Source organism: Giraffa tippelskirchi, chromosome 1 (assembly GCF_054371585.1).
Source record: "Giraffa tippelskirchi isolate mGirTip1 chromosome 1, T2T-mGirTip1v1.2.pri, whole genome shotgun sequence".
Lineage (NCBI taxonomy): Eukaryota > Metazoa > Chordata > Mammalia > Artiodactyla > Giraffidae > Giraffa > Giraffa tippelskirchi.
Genome location: NC_137275.1, coordinates 180,248,001 through 180,266,911, shown reverse-complemented (window position 1 = coordinate 180,266,911; position 18,911 = coordinate 180,248,001). Strand labels below are relative to the sequence as shown.

The window sequence follows — 18,911 nt, the reverse complement described above, 5'->3', positions numbered from 1 at the left end:
TTAAAAGCTGACAGGGATAATTATTAGTGTTATTTTTTTACAGATATTATCTTTTTAACTTTTGGAGAAAACTAAATACAGTTAGAGGACACAATATTAGCAGCAATATTTTCATTTGAAAAATAATGTGCTTGTCTTCATAATGCTTGCCTTTATCTTGCCCTCTTCTGCAAAAAGCACCTGCGCTCTTAACCAAGCATCCTCTTCAGCATTTACAGCCAGCAGCTGGCCAACCTGCACAGTCTGGACTGGGGTGACCTTAGAGTTCTTACTGTAGTACTCCTTCATCTCATCTTCCATTAATTCTTGAGCAGCAGAGTAGTCTTTGCCCACATACCTGAATTAAAGGAAAAGAACACAGATGAAGCAAGCTGGAAGAAGGAAAGCTACAGGAATTCATTAATATTACTCTGTTTTTCTACTGTCATCTTTGGTGCCAGGCTCAGATTTGCTTACATCAACAGGGAGGAGAATGTGGATTTAGTAAACATTTATATCTTGAAAAAGGAGAATGCAACACTGTGGATCATAAAACAAGACCAAAGTCCAACACACCACAAAGCAGAGCAAATGCTTAACAACAATGCAGTGACCTCGTGGATGTAATAGTAAGCGGTCAAGGAGTTTTAGAGGAGGACTAGGCTGAGAGAAGACTCAAGGGAAGGGAAGAGAGAAAGTGGAAAGGAAGACACCAGAGGAGGCCAGATGAGCAGGAATCAACCTGAGATTCTGACTCAGGCCGCTGGAGATTTGTGTGGATTACTGAGAAGAGAATCTAGTTAATAGTTCTGCCTTAACTAAGGTGCATATGGACAAGTCTCAAGCTCTGAAAAACCAATGAAACTTAACTTCTCCAAGAGAAAAACAAACCCTAGAAAATAAACAAAACCATGTGACAAGCCCTCCCTCCAACTTACTGAACAAATCATAACAAAATGCTAAGTTCTGATACCCTTAAAGAGATGACATGTCTTAGATAAATGCCTCTTTAAATTGTATGCTTCCTAAGAAAAAAATTTTTTCAGGATACTCTTCTACCCCCTTCTATAATTTTCTGCTGTTGACAACTGCAATCACCTTGTCCCAGTTCACTACTTTCCTTTCTGCCATAAATAGGCTGCTGTTTCCTTGGCCTTAAGTCCTCAGAGACAATTCCAACAAAGGTCTCCTTCCAGAATGGCAAACCTGGCAAATCAAGTGTGGCTCCTGTAATAGCAGCTATCTCAGCCATGGGATGAAGCCTTTTGAGTTTTAAGGCTATGCTGTACCAACACCAGAGTCACCTGGCCAGGGAGATGGGGGATATGCCACAAGAACAGGGCTTTCTGAACTGTTCCAGTTTCTACTTGGGGCCCAAATAGTCCTATTAGAGCTTTTAAGAAACTATTCCTTTAGGAGTGTCTTCCTATATTCTTGGTAACTACTAGCAGGGCAGAAAACACTAGAGTCAACCTATTTGATACTAGCAGAAAAGAAGCTTTTAAAAGCCCTACACAGAATGGAAATAATGCCTCTTTTGGAGGCAAAGGCTGTTTTAAACCCACATATGACATGCATATTATTCACTCCATACTCTATCATTTGTTTATTGATCTCTACAAACGTTAAGGTACTGGCTGCACTCTTGGCTCTGGGGTCTCCTAGGACATCTGCACCTCTGCCTGAGTGCCCAATTCCTGAGACCTGGAGTCTCATGGGGACTCCTGGTAGCAATGCAGTCCTGAATGATCCACTGGCAGAGGCCTAGGCTCCAGCCGTAGTTTGGTGGTTTGCCTAGCATGGGATCCTGCCAGGAAGGAGGAAGGTAGTGAGAAGCAGCATGAGCTCCAAAGGCAGCTTTGCTCTCTGCAGTCACCAGCAGAGAACGATGATAGCTACATGCCTTGGGCAGGGTAGGGAGGCAATGTTACAGCTGGCTTAATAGTGGGTGGTGGCAAGAATGAGGTCATTACCCCCAAATTACCTGAGCAAGTGAACAAAGAATGATATGTAGGCCAACTGAGGTGGGCCACAAATAAAGGTTATACAAAGTTAATTTCTGAGATTGGTGACAACAGATTCCCATACTTGACCTAAGGGTCCTGCCACAGCACCTCCGTGTAACTTTGTGAGTTACAAGCCCATCAGTTTCCAGAGTCTACTGCCTGCCTGGGTAAAGCTATCGGTACAGAAGAGGGCTCAGCCTGCTGCATCTGCTAAGCCTTCAGGGTAGCTGGGGGATACCAATGACCGAGGGCAGATATCATCTATCATGCTTGCTCGTTGCCTGCCACCCAGAACACACAGAATGCTGACACTGGGATTCTAATTTATACTGAAAAAGCAGATTCAGGTAACCAGAGGACCCTGGACCTAATCATCCTGGAATAGACTGGAACCCTCCTACTGAAGTCTAGGAACTGATCCATGTTCCTGCCAACTCTTGGGAAGAACGTAAGAAATCACATGATTGATCCAGTCCAGTGCTGGGTGACTGGTCTCTGAAAGTGGCCTCAATGACTATTGGTAACACACACACAAGGATCCTGCCAAGGAAGCAGATTTAGACTTTTTCCTTTATAACGTCAAATGGTAAATGTTAGCAATGTGCTCCTTAACATCCTTTCTTTACCTCAATTTATTAGGGACCAACAGTGGGAACCCTAGCCCTCAGCAAGCTCTTTCTATCCTCAGGCCATACTTCACTTTTCAAATAAAAGCTCCATACATTTACCACCCCTATATAAAACAGATCTCAACAAAGCTTCAGCATGTTTGAGTTTGAACATTCAAAGATACTTGATTCTCACTTCTTTATCAGACTTAGTCTGTTCAGATAGAAGAGCTTTAATAGTTTTGCTGCAATATTTTATTAAAGAACTTGGCCATAATTCTTTGTGGCTTTTCGTTGGGTCTTCCCAGCTCAGCTACGACCCTAAGGAGGAATGAGAGCCCACGCCATAAGGGACATTTTGGTTGAAGGAGCCTGGATCCTGTTCTGCTTCAGCCTTTGCCCAGTCTGTCCAGTCTGTCCATCCACAGCCGCATCTTGGGCTGCTCCTTCTGGAAATGCAGCTCTACTGGTTCCTATTCTTTATCCCAGGTCAGAAAGGGCAAATTATTGTCTTTCATTTCCTATATAGTCTACATTGTCTCCAAAAGTCCACAACAAGTGCCTGGAGCTGGACTGTTGTTTTTTTTTTTATAATTTCAGTAATCATTAGCCACTTAGGCAATAATTCCTTCTCCCTTCTCCCAGGCAATGATATCAAAAGGCTCAAGGAACATACAGAATGATCTCTGTTCATTTCCAAGGTAAACCATTCAATATCACAGTAATCCAAGTCTATGCCCCAACCAGTAATGCTGAAGAAGTTGAAGTTGAACGGTTCTATGAAGACCTACAAGACCTGCTAGAACTAACACCAAAAAAAAATGTCCTTTTCATTATAGGGGACTGGAATGCAAAAGTAGGAAGTCAAAAGATATCTAGAGTAACAGGAAAATTTGGCCTTGGAGAACAAAATGAAGCATGGCAAAGGCTGAGAGAGTTTTTCTAAGAGAATGCACTGGTCATAGCACACAATCTCTTCCAACAACACAAGAGACAACTCTACACATGCACATCACCAGACGGTCAATACCAAAATCAGACTGATTATATTCTTTGCAGCTGGATGGAGAAGCTCTATACAGTCAGCAGAAACAAGACCAGAAGCTGACTGTGGCTCAGATCACAAATTCCTTATTGCAAAATTCAGACTTAAATTGAAGAAAGTAGGGAAAACCACTTCAGGTATGACCTAAATCAAATCTCTTATGATTATACAGTGGAAGTGACAAACAGATTCAAGGGATTAGATCTAACAAATACAGTGCCTGAAGAGCCAGGGACTGAAGTTTGTAACGTTATACAGGTGGTGATCAAAACCATCCCCAAAAAGAAGAAATGCAAAAAGCAAAATGGTTACTTGAGGAGGCCTTACAAATAGCTGAGAAAAGAAGAGAAGAAAAAGGCAAAGGAGAAGAGATATATTCATCTGAATGCAGAGTTCCAAAGAACAGCAAGGAAAGATAAGAAAGCCTCCCTAAGTGATCAATGCAAAGAAATAGAGGAAAACAACAGAATGGTAAAGACTAGACATCTTTCAAGAAAATTAGAGATACCAAGGGAACATTTCAAGCAAAGATGCACATAATAAAGGACAGAAACGGTATGGACTTAAAAGAAGCAGAAGATATTAAAAAGAGGTGGCAAGTATACACAGAAGGACTATACAAAAAAGATCTTCATGACCCACATAACCACGATGGTGTGATCACTCACCTAGAGCCAGACATCCTGGAATGCAAAGTCAAGTGGGCCTTAGGAATCATCACTACGAACAAAGCTAGTGGAGGTGATGGAATTCCAGCTGAGCTATTTCAAATCCTAAAAGATGATGTTGTTAAAGTGCTGCACTCAATATGCCAACAAATTTGGAAAACTCAGCAGTGGCCACAGGACTGGAAAAGGTCAGTTTTCATTCCAATTTCAAAGAAAGGTAATGCCAAAGAATATTCAACCTACTCCACAATTGCACTCATCTCACACACAAGCAAAGTAATGCTCAAAATTCTCCAAGCTAGGTTTCAACAGTACGTGAACCGTGGACTTCCAGATGTTCAAGCTGGATTTAGAAAAGGTAGAGGAAACAGAGATCAAATTGCCAACATCCACTGGATCATTGAAAAAGCAAGAGAGTTCCAGAAGAACATCTACTTCTGTTTCATTGACTATGCTAAAGCCTTTGACTGTGTAGATCACAACAAACTTTGGAAAATTCTTAAAGAGATTGGAATACCAGACCACCTTACCTGCCTCCTGAGAAAATTGTATGCAGGTCAAGAAGCAACAGTTAGAACCAGACATGGAACAATGGACTGTTCCAAATTGGGAAAGGAGTACATCAAAGCTGTATGCTGTCACCTTGCTTATTTAATTTATATGCAGAGTACATCATGCGAAATGCTGGGCTGGATAAAAAAGTGAAACTGAAAGTTGCTCAGTTGTGTCCGACTCTTTGTGACCCCATAGACTATACAGTCTGTGGAATTTTCCAGGCCAGAATACTGGAGTGGGTAGCCTTTCCCTCCTCCAGCAGATCTTCCCGACCAGGGATCAAACCGGGGTCTCCTGCATTGCAGGCAGATTCTTTACCAACTGAGCTATGGACATAAGCTGAAATCAAGATTGCAGGGAGAAATATCGATAACCTCAGATATGCACATGACACCATCCTTATGGCAGAAAGCGAAGAAGAACTAAAGAGCCTCTTGATGAAAGTGGAAGAAGAGAGTGAAAAAGCTGGCTTAAAACTCAACATTCAAAAAACGAAGATCATGGCATCCAGTCTCATCACTTCATGGCAAATAGATGGAGAAACAATGGAAACAGTGACAGACTTTATTTTCGTGGACTCCAAAGATGGTGACTGAAGCCATGAAATCAAAAGACGCTTGCTCCTTGGAAGAAAAGTTATGACCAACCTAGACAGCTTATTAAAAAGTAGAGACATTACTTTGCCAACAAAGGTCTGTCTAGTCAAAGCTATGGTTTTTCCAGTAGTCATGTATGGATGTGAGAGTTGGACTATAAAGAAAGCTGAGTGCCGAAGAATTGATGCTTTTGAACTGTGGTGTTGGAGAAGACTCTTGAGAGTCCCTTGGATAGCAAGGAGATCCAACCAGTCTATCCTAAAGGAAATCAGTCCTGAATACTCATTGGAAGGACTGATGCTGAAGTTGAAACTCCAATACTTTGGCCACTTGATGCAAAGAATTGGCTCATTTGAAAAGACCCTGATGCTGGGAAAGATTGAAGGCAGGAGGAGAAGGGGACAAAAGAGGATGAGATGGTTAGATGGTATTTTTCACCAACTCAATGGACATGAGTTTGAGCAAGCTCTGGGAGCTGGTGATGGACAGGGAAGCCTGGAGTGCTGCATTCCATGGGGTTGCAAAGAGTCAGACATGACTGAACAACTGAACTGAACTGAGTCTACATTTTCTCCAAAAGTCCACAGCAAGTACCTGGAACTGGACTATTTGTTTATAATTTCAGTGATCATTAGCCACTTAGGCAATAATTCCTTCTCCCAGGCAATACAAAAGGCTCAAGAAACCAGAGTGATGTTACACTAGGAAGGTGCTGATTGGCTATTCTGACTTTTCATAAATGCTACATAATTCCAGATTAAACAGTATTTCCTACATAGTGTGTCGGGAGCCGCGTTAGGCATTACTGACAAAATGGAGGCACTGCCCCAACCCCCTCTCCTCATCCCGCAGGCACGGTCCCGGGATTAAGGAGTTAGGTCTTGTGATTCTGACTTGTCCTTTCCTTCCTTCGGTTGAGCTGGCTGGGAAGAATGTTAAAGTGCTTATTGTTCTTGTGAGGAGCATGAGAAAGCACAAAGCCTTCTGCAGTTATGCCCAGGAAATAATCCATAAGGTTAACTATCGACATTTGTTCAAGGATCTTTACAAAAAATGTTCCAGGATGAGCACATAGGCCGCAGCTTGAGGCCATGGGAAAGATTGTTATCTGAGACCTGCTTGTGAGGGAAATGTTTATGGCAAAAGAAGTTTGCTGAGTTTAGGGTTTAGGAATAACTAAGAATAGTTAGAAGCTAAAAGTTTAAGGAATGTTGTAGTGTTGGCATATTTTACTATAGCTTATAGAGACTAGGAATTTTAGAGATACTAATAGCTAGAAGCCTTTTTAGGAGATAATGAGCTTAAGATACTAGGGGCTAGCAGGATTTAAAAAGATAAGAAATAAACTGAGGAATGTGGTATGCAGCCCAGAGACAAACATGAGTTACAACGTAATCACAAGGACACTTAAGAGGGAACTCTGAAGGACAACAATGATTTATGGAGACAGTAAATCTGGGTGAGGGGAAACTGAAGATGTCAAACCTCTGACCTAATGCTTTTGTAAAAGTATAAAAGAAAACCTGATGCTTAAAATAAACATGCAGTCCCGCACTTTGAGTCAAAAGCTGCATCATTCTCCGCTGACACCACTCATCCCTTCAGGTAATAGTGGGTGGTTGCTTTTACTATGAAACAGGTATTGCTTTTGACATATTAACGTATAGTTACTATTAAGCTTTTGACATAGATTTTTTTCAGGTTCAGACTATATCATCATTCCATTTTTTAAAACTGTTAGAAATCTTTTCTTCCAAAATAGTTATTTTGAACATTTAACAAATATTAAGCATCATTATAACTCTATTTATAACTAAAAATATATTATTCTTCCTCAACCAGCACCCATGCGAAGAAAAGCCGAGTAGCAACAGTAGTGAAAGTGAAAGTGTTAGCTGCTCAGTTGTGTCTGACTGAACTGTAGCCCACCAGGCTCCTCTGTCAATGGAATTCTCCAGGTAAGAATACTGGAGTGGGTTGCCATTCCCTTCTCCCGGAGATCTTTACCAGGATTCTAAAGAATTAGAAAATAAACTTGCCTGATAACCACTTCATTTGTGTTGCTCAGTTCAACTACCAAGACTGATGGTGAAGCCTCAGTTGGAATGATTAACGGAGGAATTGTCACAGTCTCCATAAAGGTGTCCGTACTTTCAGCAATGTTTTCGTCTATCTGCAAATATTCTTGTTCAACCACAGACTTGACATCATAATTGCCACGCGCTTGCTCTGCATCCTTTAGGATTTTGTCAGTGGGTGATGGAAGTTTAGCATACAGAATGGCCTTCTGGGGATTTCCAGAAATGTAGTCTATGGTGCACACATCAGAAAGCAAGTCAAGATTTTTTAAGGCATCCGCAGGTAATTTCACTTTGTACATGTCCTCAAATGTTTTCGGGAGTGCGCTGGCCCAAAGACCGTTTGAGTAGTTCACCAACAGCTCTGCAACTTTCTCTTTAAAGTCTCCAGGCATAACTGCTGAACACCCTTTGGGTGGTGGTATTTGTTTTGGAGCAGGTAGTGGGGATGGAGGCACTTTTTCAGCATTCAGTTCATTTCTCAAAAGCTGCTTTCTCTTAGCTGGATAAAGAAGTAAATCCTGACCACCACTGCAAGGTTTTTCCACCTAAAATTTTTAAATAAAGCAAATTACAGATATTTTAATGGCTATAAACAATGTGAAAACCCATGAATGCATTTTAACTTTGAGAAAAACACTTTTCAAATTAATGAAGACAACACAAGTGTACATTTTACTCTTCTCAATCACTGTCTTTACCTGTGAACATGATCATGCACCGCATTTCAGAAAGAGGCAAGGAAATGAAATAATATGGATCTCCCAGTGAAGCATCTGACTTCCAACAACCCCAGGAAACCATAGGCGCTTCTGCCTTGCACACCACATCTCACCTCATTCTCTCTGACAAATCCAAAGCAAAAGCTTAGAAAACTGACAGACTATGAGGAGGAACGAAACCATGGAAAGGTATCAGGACCGTCAGGAATAAACCACTGTGAAGAAAGCTGGAAATATTCAGGCAAAGATGAAGTGCTAGCTCTCTTCTTCCTGCAGTATCCTGAGAAAACCCTCAGCTTTTGTAGAAAAAAGGTCACTCTAGAGGTAAGGAACACTTTTTACAACCACCACACTAGAAAGAACTAAAAGTGTTGCCCCACTAATGAACAAGACTTAAAAATGCCCAGCATTTGTATATAATCCAATTTTCTTTTTGCAACATTCCAGAGAGGCATGGCATGATGGCATCTCCTAATGTAAGAGAAGAAGGAGAAGAAAAACATGCATGCTACCATTTTTCCAAGTTCTAAGCCTGTCTACTTCTAGACCAGGGTCACACACTATAGGACATAGCCCAATGCAGCATGCCACCTGTTCTTGCCTAGTCTGTGACCTAAGAATGACTTTTCTACTTTTTCAAAGGTGTTTCTTTTATTTATTTATTTATTTATTTTGGCCTCACTGTGTGGCATGTGGGATGTTAGTTCCCCAACCAGGGATCGAACCCACACCCCCTGCAGTGGAAGCACAGAGTCTTAACCACTAGACTGCTAGGGAAGTCCCTTCCCCTATTTTTAAATTGTTGGAAAAAATGAAAAAAATTACTTTGTGATATGAAAATGAAATTCAGTGTACCTCAACCAAGTTTAATTGGCACCCAGCCATGCTCTATGTAGAGCACATGGCTGCTTTTGCACCCCAACAGCAGAGTCAAGTAGTTGTGCCAGACTCTGGGTGACAGTCACATAGCTCACGGCCTGCAAAACCTAAAATACTTACTACTTGGTCCATTACAGGAAAAGTTTCTCAACTTCTGATTAGACAGAAATTAGTATGCACAGCCCTCTGAAAATTTTCTGTTTTGTCCGATCCTATTCACCTATTTCTTAGCTGAAATTTAAGCCCTTAGGAGGCTACCCAGACCACTAGGGCGATAATGCAAGCTTATGAGAAATACCCACTTCTTCCAAAAGAACAGACTATTAAAGTATGCTGGGTAGGTAGCTCCTCAGTAAAGAACATTGACTTCATTTACTAATTTTCTATATAATGCTTGGGAAGAGAGACCATAAATACAGTTCGCTCCTGAATAACACAGGTTTGAACTTCACAGGTCCACTTACATGCAGATTTCTTTCACTAAATATGCATTAAAGTACTACACAATCCGCAGCAATGAAGATCTACCACAGCCAAAAATAAACAAATAAAATAAATTTAAATGCATTTGATGATGTGTGAATTGCATCTCAATTGTGAAAATTCAGGGGCAAACGATGCCTACTACATGTGGCAAGTGTGGATATGGGGGGCTGTAAGGCTAAAGAAGGGTTTTCAACTGTACATAAGGTTGGTGCCCGTAACCCCCATGTTGTTCAAGGGTCAATTGTATGTATTCATAAAGAAGGTATCCTCTTGTTACCAGAGAAGAGCTTTAATAAATCAAAAGACATAAGTCAATTTAATATTAAATTACACTCCTTTTAATCTTGCTATATTCTGGATGACACCTAGAGGAGATCTTAAGAATGTTAATATACATGTAAAATGTTAGGTTTTCCTCCTCCTTCTGCCGATGTGTGCTTAAGAGTTGGGAAAGGTCCATGCCTGACAAACTTGAAGCATCAATGAAACCAGAAGTAATCTAGTCTGTGTTCAGCACCTGCAGGCATTCCCTGTCATCACTGGTGGACTCCTGCTGACACTATGAGACACTCTAGATGGTACTCTAGACACTCTAGATGTGTCCTTAATGTTAAGGTCAGAAACACACTCATTTTGCTCTCAATGGTTAGCCCACCTCTCTAGAGATTCATGTTTTAACATATGGTATCTTAAAATGCCAGTCTTCATTGTGCTTTAAGACACTTAAGATACATGAACACAGATCGGGTATCTAGAGAAAGTTTGAAAAACATACTTTTTGAGAAAATGCAAAAATAAACCAGAGTTCTATTTTTATGTGAGTTATTCACTTATCATGCAGAATCTCAGTTAGTATAATTTTAGATTTAGACATGGCAATCCTCCATTACCCAAAGTCAGTTGAGCCTTCTGGGTCCATCTTAAAACCTTCTTCAGTCTTCACCTAGCAGCATCTTCTCAACGCTCTGCAACACTTTCTCTAAAGTGGATCAGTTCACTTCAGTAGCTCAGTTGTGTCCGACTCTTTGCGACCCCATGGACTGAAGCACGCCAGGCTCCCCTGTCCATCACCAGCTCCCGGAGCTTGCTCAAACTCATGTCCATTGAGTTGGTGATGCCATCCAACCATCTCATCCTCTGTCATCCCCTTCTCCTCCTGCCTTCAATCTTTCCCAGCATCAGCGTCTTTTCAAATGAGTCAACTCTTCGCATGAGGTGGCCAAATATTGGAGTTTCAGCTTCAGCATCAGTCCTTCCAATGAACACCCAGGACTGATCTCCTTTAGGATGGGCTGGTTGGATCTCCTTGCAGTTCAAGGGACTCTCACGAGTCTTCTCCAACACCACAGTTCAAAAGCATCAATTCTTCGATGGTCAGCTTTCTTTATAGTCCAACTCTCACATCCATACATGACTACTGGAAAAACCATAGCTTTGACTAGACAGACCCTTGTTGGCAAAGTAATGTCTCTATTTTTAATATGCTGTCTAGGTTGGTCGTAACTTTTCTTCCAAGGAGCAAGCGTCTTTTGATTTCATGGCTTCAGTCACCATCTGCAGTCATTTTGGAGCCCCCCCCAAAATAAAGTCTCTCACTGTTTCCATTGTTTCCCATCTATTTGCCATGAAGTGATGGGGCCAGATGCCATGACCTTAGTTTTCTGAATGTTGAGCTTTAAGCCAACTTTTTCACTCTCCTCTTTCACTTTCATCAAGAGGCTCTTTAGTTCTTCCTTGCTTTCTGTCATAAGGATGGTGTCATCTGCATATTTGAGGTTATAGGCATTTCTCCCAGAAATCTTGATTCCAGCTTGTGCTTCATCCAGTCCAGCATTTCTCATGATGTACTCTGCATATAAGTTAAATAAGCAGGGTGACAATATACAGCCTTGACGTACTCCTTTTCCTATTTGGAACTAGTCTGTTGTTCCATGTCCAGTTCTAACTGTTGCTTCTTGATCTGCCTACAGATTTCTCAGGAGGCAGGTCAGGTGTTCTAGTATTCCCATCTCTTTTAAGAATTTTCCCTTTTGTTGTGATCCACCCAGTCAAAGGCTTTGGCGTAGTCAATAAAGCATAAGTAGATGTTTTTCTGGAACTCTCTCGCTAGATGGCAGAGGCTAATTTCAGTGGAATAGAGCCCATCTTACATACCTAAAATAACTCTCACTAGCTCCATGACCAACTGTTGACATAGCTTCTTCTGATCCAAATGAAGATAATAGTTCTTTAGCTTTATGATCCTTTTCTTTCCAATGAGTTAACTGGGAATATGAGATACTTCAATGTTTGTTTACTAGTCTTCCCCACTCTTGGCCCCAAAGCTTCCATTCCCATCTGTACTCTAGATGTAATCAGAACCAAATACCTAACAATGTACTTTGTCAAAGCTCTAAGCATGACCTCTGAACATGACCAATACACTGAGTTCTTCCAAGTAAGGATTACTGTCTTAACAGAAGTTATGAATATTAGGTCCACTTGATGTGAATTTGTTCAGGGCAAGAGGAGAATTTACATTTTTCTGGCCTTTATTCCAAACTAATGTTTAAAAATCACCTTTAAGAAGGAAGCTTCCAGGGCTCAGTCTGGAGCATTTATATCAAGCTTTGCCAGTCAGCCCATAAAGCAGGTTTTTGACCAATAAGCCTGAGTTTATCCAAAATACAAACAACAGCCAAAGAATCATCTAATCTAGAAGGTATATTTGTTTCCTCAGCAGTTTTATTTTCATTGTTTAAGGTAGATACCCTATCCCACCACTGCCAATCCCCAAAATGACTAGTTCCTTGAATTGCAGGCACTTTACAGTTCTTACTGTCTTTTTTTTGATCTCTAGAAGGTTGGTTATATGCCTAAATCCACTTTGTTGGCTAGTGATTTGGCCTCTTTAAATTCAAATCAGCATTTACTAAGGTTAAACATAGGCCTGACTTCAGGAACTGAACCTGACACTTAACTGGAGTTGATTCAGAGGTCCTTCAACATGTTAGACAAATATTCATGGATAATTTAGTGACATGGAAAATATGCCCTGTCCACATGCTTCATTAGCCAATCTTTGGAGAATGGCTGAAAGGTCACTCAACTCAAAGGAAAAAAATCATGAAACTCATATTTTTAAAAATATATATAATTTAAGACAAATGTAATTTTTCCAACTTAAAGTCTTAAATTTTTCACGGAAGTGAAAATTTGTTTTTCTCAGGAATTTCAACGTGATCACCATCTGTTCTCCACAGCATGTGTCTTGCCTCTTTCTAATTTTCTGGTCAACTGCCTTAGAAAATACACCTATTACAATACCTATCCCCAGCCTATAAGAATCTCTCCAAAGGCAAGAAATTGCTGGAATGTGGTTATAGTATGGTGTCCACTCTTCACTGTGCCTGGGTATATCTTACCAGATTTATGTTGTTCTATTGTCTCATCTGTCCAAAACAGAACAGCTGTCTTCTGGCCTTCACAAATGACCAAGGTAAGTCAACTGCTACTTGAAACATGGCTGTTATTATTTCCTTAGTGTGATAACCAGCTGCTAGACATTCCCACGGGATCTCTCAAGAGGGTGCTTTTACAACTTGTAGTTCCTTTAGTCTACTTGATTCAGGTATATACCTCAGGAGGGGCTCAAAAGGTCTCCTGTTCTATAGAAGACTCAGGATCATAATCCTGTCATTTTCCTCTACAATTTCTTTGTTTTGGGCTCTACATTCTCTCTTTGGTTTTGGATATCCACCCCAAAAATCACCAGTCCCATGACTGGGAACTGACGTGATCTCCTCTGGTGATCATTAGAATATTCTAGAATCTGCTGCTGCTGCTGCTAAGTCGCTTCAGTCTTGTCCGACTCTGTGCGACCCCACAGATGGCAGCCCTCCAGGCTCCGCCGTCCCTGGGATTCTCCAGGCAAGAATACCGGAGTGGGTTGTCATTTCCTTCTCCAGCGCATGAAAGGGAAAAGTGGAAGTGAAGTTGCTCAGTCATGTCCGACTCTTAGTGACCCCATGGACTGTAGCCTACCAGGCTCCTCTGTCCACGGGATTTTCCAAGCAAGAGTACTGGAGTGGGGTGCCATTTCCTTCTCTGTTCTAGAATCTAACATGTCTTAAATGTTCTGTTTCCACAAATTCAATGTATTTAGTTTGATTTCTGCCTCATTTGGAATCACAACTTGAATGAGATACTTCTCTCACATCCCTCTGAGTTTCTGTAAGTTTGGGGTTGACAGATTAGGTTTGGTAGATGTGAGACCCAAGGACTTAAAACATTAACTTCTTCAGGAGCCCTGCACATTCAAAAAATAAAAGCTTTCATCCTATATGCCATCCTAAATTATCTCTTAATACTAGGAAGTTTTCACTTCTTCCTAATTTACCTGTGCTGTAAAGTTCTTGAAGCCAAACTCCTTTGAGTCTATGAAGGTTCACCTGCTAACTCTGCAGCATGGATTGCTAAGGTAAACTTACTGTTTCTAATGGAATTAGAATTTTCTTTGGGATTCTGAAAGGAATTTGTACTATTCAATTAATCAAAGTTTTCAAAGCAGTTGTATGGGTCTTATTCAGCCACAGCTTTGTTTCCATTGGGTAGTGGTTACTTTGTGTTGAAGCTTTTAAATTATGTTCTAAATTTCACTTTATATGTGTACCACTCAATACAAACCTGAGACAGTATGATAAATCACTATCCAATAAATAGGAAAAAGGAGCTATTTCAAATTCTAAAAGATGATGCTGTTAAGTGCTGCACTCAATATAACAGCAAATTTGGAAAACTCAACAGTGGCTACAGGACTGGAAAAGGTCAGTTTTCATTCCAATCCCAAAGAAAGGCAATGCCAAAGAATGTTCAAACTACCACACAATTGCCCTCATCTCACATACTAGCAAAGTAATGCTCAAAATTCTCCAAGCCAGGCTTCAACAGTGCGTGAACCAAGAACTTCCATATGTTCAAGCTGGGTTTAGAAAAGGCAGAGGAATCAGAGATCAAACTGCCAACATCCTTTGGATCACAGAAAAAGCAAGGGAGTTCCAGAAAAACATCTACTTCTGTTTTATTGACTATGCCAAAGCCTTTGACTGTGTGGATCACAACAAACTGTGGAAAATTCTTAAAGAGATAGGAATACCAGACCATTTTACCTGCCTCCTGAGAAATCTGTACGCAGGTCAAGAAGCAACAGTTAGAACTGGACAGGGAACAACAGACTGGTTCCAAATCGGGAAAGAAGTACATCAAGGTTGTATATTGTCACCCTGCTTATTCTATGCAGAGACCATCATGTGAAATGCCAGGCTGGATGAAGCACAAGCTGGAATCAAGATTGCCAGAAGAAATATCAATAACCTCAGATATGCACATGACACCATCCTTATGGCAGAAAGCGAAGAAGAACTAAAGAGCCTCTTGATGAAAGCTAAAGAGGAGAGTGAAAAAGTTGGCTTAAAGCTCAACATTCAGAAAACTAAGGTCATGGCATCTGGCCCCATCACTTCATGGCAAATAGATGGGGAAACAGTGGAAACAGTGAGAGACTTTATTTTGGGGGGCTCCAAAATGACTGCAGATGGTGACTGAAGCCATGAAATCAAAAGATGCTTGCTCCTTGGAAGAAAAGTTACGACCAACCTAGACAGCATATTAAAAATAGAGACATTACTTTGCCAACAAGGGTCCGTCTAGTCAAAGCTATGGTTTTTCCAGTAGTCATGTATGGATGTGAGAGTTGGACTATAAAGAAAGCTGACCATCGAAGAATTGATGCTTTTGAACTGTGGTGTTGGAGAAGACTCTTGAGAGTCCCTAGAACTGAAAGGAGATCAAACCAGTCAATTCTAAAGGAAATCAGTCCTGAATACTCATTGGAAGGACTGATGCTGAAGCTGAAACTCCAATACTTTGGCCACTTGATGCAAAGAACTGACTCATCTGAAAAGACCCTGATGCTGGGAGAGATTGAAGGCAGGAGGAGAAGGGGATGACAGAGGATGAGATGGTTGGATGGCATCACCAACTCAATGGACATGAGTTTGAGCAAGCTCTGGGAGCTGGTGATGGACAGGGAAGCCTGGCGTGCTGCATTCTATGGGATCACAAAGAGTCAGACATGACTGAACGACTAAACTCAACTGATAATAAATCACATTCACTTGGAGACCTGCCTTCCGGCATTCCAAGTATCAGCAGCAATGGCTTGTAATTCAAGCACAATTGCACTCATCTCACATGCTAGTAAAGTAATGCTCAAAATTCTCCAAGCCAGGCTTCAGCAATATGTGAACCGTGAACTTCCAGATGTTCAAGCTGGTTTTAGAAAAGGCAGAGGAACCAGAGATCAAATTGCCAACATTCGATGGATCATCGAAAAAGCAAGAGAGTTCCAGAAAAACATCTATATCTGCTTTATTGACTATGCCAAAGCCTTTGACTGTGTGGATCATTATAAACTGTGGAAAATTCTTAAAGAGATGGGAATACCAGACCACCTTGCCTGTCTCTTGAGAAACCTGTATTCAGATCAGGAAGCAAGTTAGAACTGGACATCAAACAACAGACCGGTTCCAAATAGGAAAAGGAGTACGTCAAGGCTGTATATTGTCACCCTGCTTATTTACCTTATATGCAGAGTACATCATGTGAAACGCTGGGCCGGAAGAAGCACAAGCTGGAATCAAGATTGCTGGGAGAAATATCAATAACCTCAGATATGCAGATGACACCACTCTTATGGCAGAAAGTGAAGAAGAACTAAAAAGCCTCTTGATGAAAGTGAAAGAGGAGAGTGAAAAAGTTGGCTTAAAGTTCAACATTCAGAAAACCAAGGTCATGGCATCTGGCCCCATCACTTCATGGCAAATAGATGGGGAAACAGTGGAAACGGTGAGAGACTTTATTTTGGGGAGCTCCAAAATCACTGCAGATGGTGATTGCAGCCATGAAATTAAAAGACGCTTACTCCTTGGAAGGAAAGTTATGACCAACCTACACAGCATATTAAAAAGCAGAGACATTACTTTGCCAACAAGGGTCCGTCTAGTCAAGGCTATGGTTTTTCCAGTGGTCATGTATGGATGTGAGAGTTGGACGATGAAGAAAGCTGACCATCGAAGAACTGATGCTTTTGAACTGTGGTGTTGGAGAAGACTCTTAAGAGTCCCTTGGACTGCAAGGAGATCCAACCAGTCCATCCTAAAGGAGATCAGTCCTGGGTGTTCATTGGAAGGACTGATGTTGAAGCTGAAACTCCCAATATTTGGCCACCTCATGCGAAGAGTTGACTCATTTGAAAAGACCCTGATGCTGGGAAAGATTGGGGGCAGGGGAGAAGGGGACGACAGAAGATGAGATGGCTGGATGACATCACCGACTCGATGGACATGAGTTTGGGTAAACTCCAGGAGTTGGTGATGGACAGGGAGGCCTGGTGTGCTCGGGTTCATGGGGTTGCAAAGAGTCGGACACGACTGAGCGACTGAACTGAACTGTAATTCAAAAGCAAACAAATTAAAAAATTCAATTTCAGCAGGGAGTAAAGACCCCTGGGTACTTAGCAACAGCTAAAACATCAAAGAGTCCTTGACCGGAAGCCTGCACCCTATGAATAGCCAGTTCACAGAAAGAAAGATTGGTTGATGACCTCCTACAGAGTTCAGGCTTTTTGTGTTAAAGCTGAGAAGTTCTGGAAGAGTTGGACAGTTGAGAAAGAGATGAGGAAATGGTCCTCAGTGAAGAAAAAACTGATAGGTTAAGATCAAAGCCTCTAAGGGCAGTGAGTGGGGCTTATACTTCACAAAGTATAATACACAGTGATGAGTTAATACCCAACTTACCGTTCCAGACCACTTACATCCACCACCCTCCCTGTAGAGGCTCCCGCTATGCCCAGGATAGTTCAGAAAATTATAATTTTTAGTCACTTCTGTTTAAGAAAGTACAGGTGTTTGTGGTATATTCCACAGAGAGTTAATCAAAGGGAAAGGTAAAAAGTTCCTTGCAGACAGTACCCCATCTCTTCACAAACCATCTACCCAGAGAAACTCTTTCTCCACCACCTTGAGTGAGTAGTTTTATAGACATTATATATTTCAAGGTCAATACTCTTTCACTCTCACTCTTTCCTACTAAGGACTTTGCAGTGATGCTGACTACAGTCATTTGTATTTGGATCAATTTCAAGCCGCTTTCCTTTAGCATGGCCCGAGGTTCAGCACTTGTTCATAGGTCTCCTCAGGAAAACATTATCCTGGTTAAATGTGTGCAGATCTTTGGGGGATGATCTTGGGTGGCAGCTCTGGCTTTCACTGTGTATTTTAAGCCAAGCAGGTACTAGATATGCTTCTCATTACCTCTAGGGGGAGCAGGATCTGCTCCTTTAGGAGGGCAGAAATTCAATCCATCTAAGAGTGTCATTTTCTTTATCCACTGCCCTTTATTTTTCAATTTAAGCTTTGTTCTGTCCTCTTCAGCATTACCTCTGTTTTCATTGACAGAAGCTCCTTTGTAGCATTTTCTGGTAATACCTCTGCTTTACCAGTGGGTTTTAACCTGCTTTCATTTAAGCTGGGCTGCCCCTGGAAAAAGAACAGTCTTTTCCTGTATATCTGCTATGTTTCTATACTGTACTGGCAGCTGCTCTTTTATAATAAAGTTTGTGTCACTTAATTCCAACAACCCTAAGAGATGGGAAGAACAGTCATATTTTAGAGCAGACTGAGACCCTGATCTGTATGCTGAAAATAATACCACTAAGAAATGATCAAGGCAAAAACCAAACTCCAAAGCCCAAACTCTATTGTACTATCGGGCTTTATGGGTAGTTTTCTGTTTCAAGTTCTGGAACAGCAACATCACATTACTCCCCAAGTGTCCTATTCTGATTTCACTGCAGTGCAATTTTATCTTTCTCCTACTCAGATGGTCACTGAATTTAAACTTTAAAACTGTTCCAATGTGTTCATTGCGTGTTTCTTTCCACTGATGAAGAGTCAGAAAAGATACTGGATTCCAGTTCACTATTATGGTTGTACTTTCAAGTCCTGGCTTTACTTCTCAGTGCTGCTTCTGCTGGAATGGCCGTATAGATTGTATCAACACTGTTAAGGCTGAAGATACATCACTGCTGTTTCATTTATGTTCACTTCCTTAGAAATCAAGGTGTTTTCAACACAGAAATATCCAGGCTTTAAAAAAAGAGGCAATTCATTTTGCATGGGCTGACAGGTGCTTTATCTTATATAATTAATTATCATAATTAAAGTTAAGACAAATTCCTGAACATACAGAA

General features: G+C 41.1%; 1 protein-coding gene across 7 annotated transcripts in view; it reads right to left on the bottom strand.

Moving 5' to 3' along the window:
* TDRD7 (tudor domain containing 7) overlaps positions 1 to 18,911 on the bottom strand; it is a 98,146-nt gene that overhangs the window by 29,679 nt on the left and 49,556 nt on the right. For all 7 annotated transcript variants that reach the window (XM_081511140.1, XM_081511170.1, XM_081511154.1 and 4 more), the window contains 2 exons: positions 7,497 to 8,083; positions 151 to 337 (listed from right to left, as the gene is read on the bottom strand). In XM_081511140.1, the coding sequence (XP_081367266.1) occupies positions 151 to 337; positions 7,497 to 8,083 (774 nt within the window). The remainder of the gene's footprint in view (positions 1 to 150; positions 338 to 7,496; positions 8,084 to 18,911) is intronic.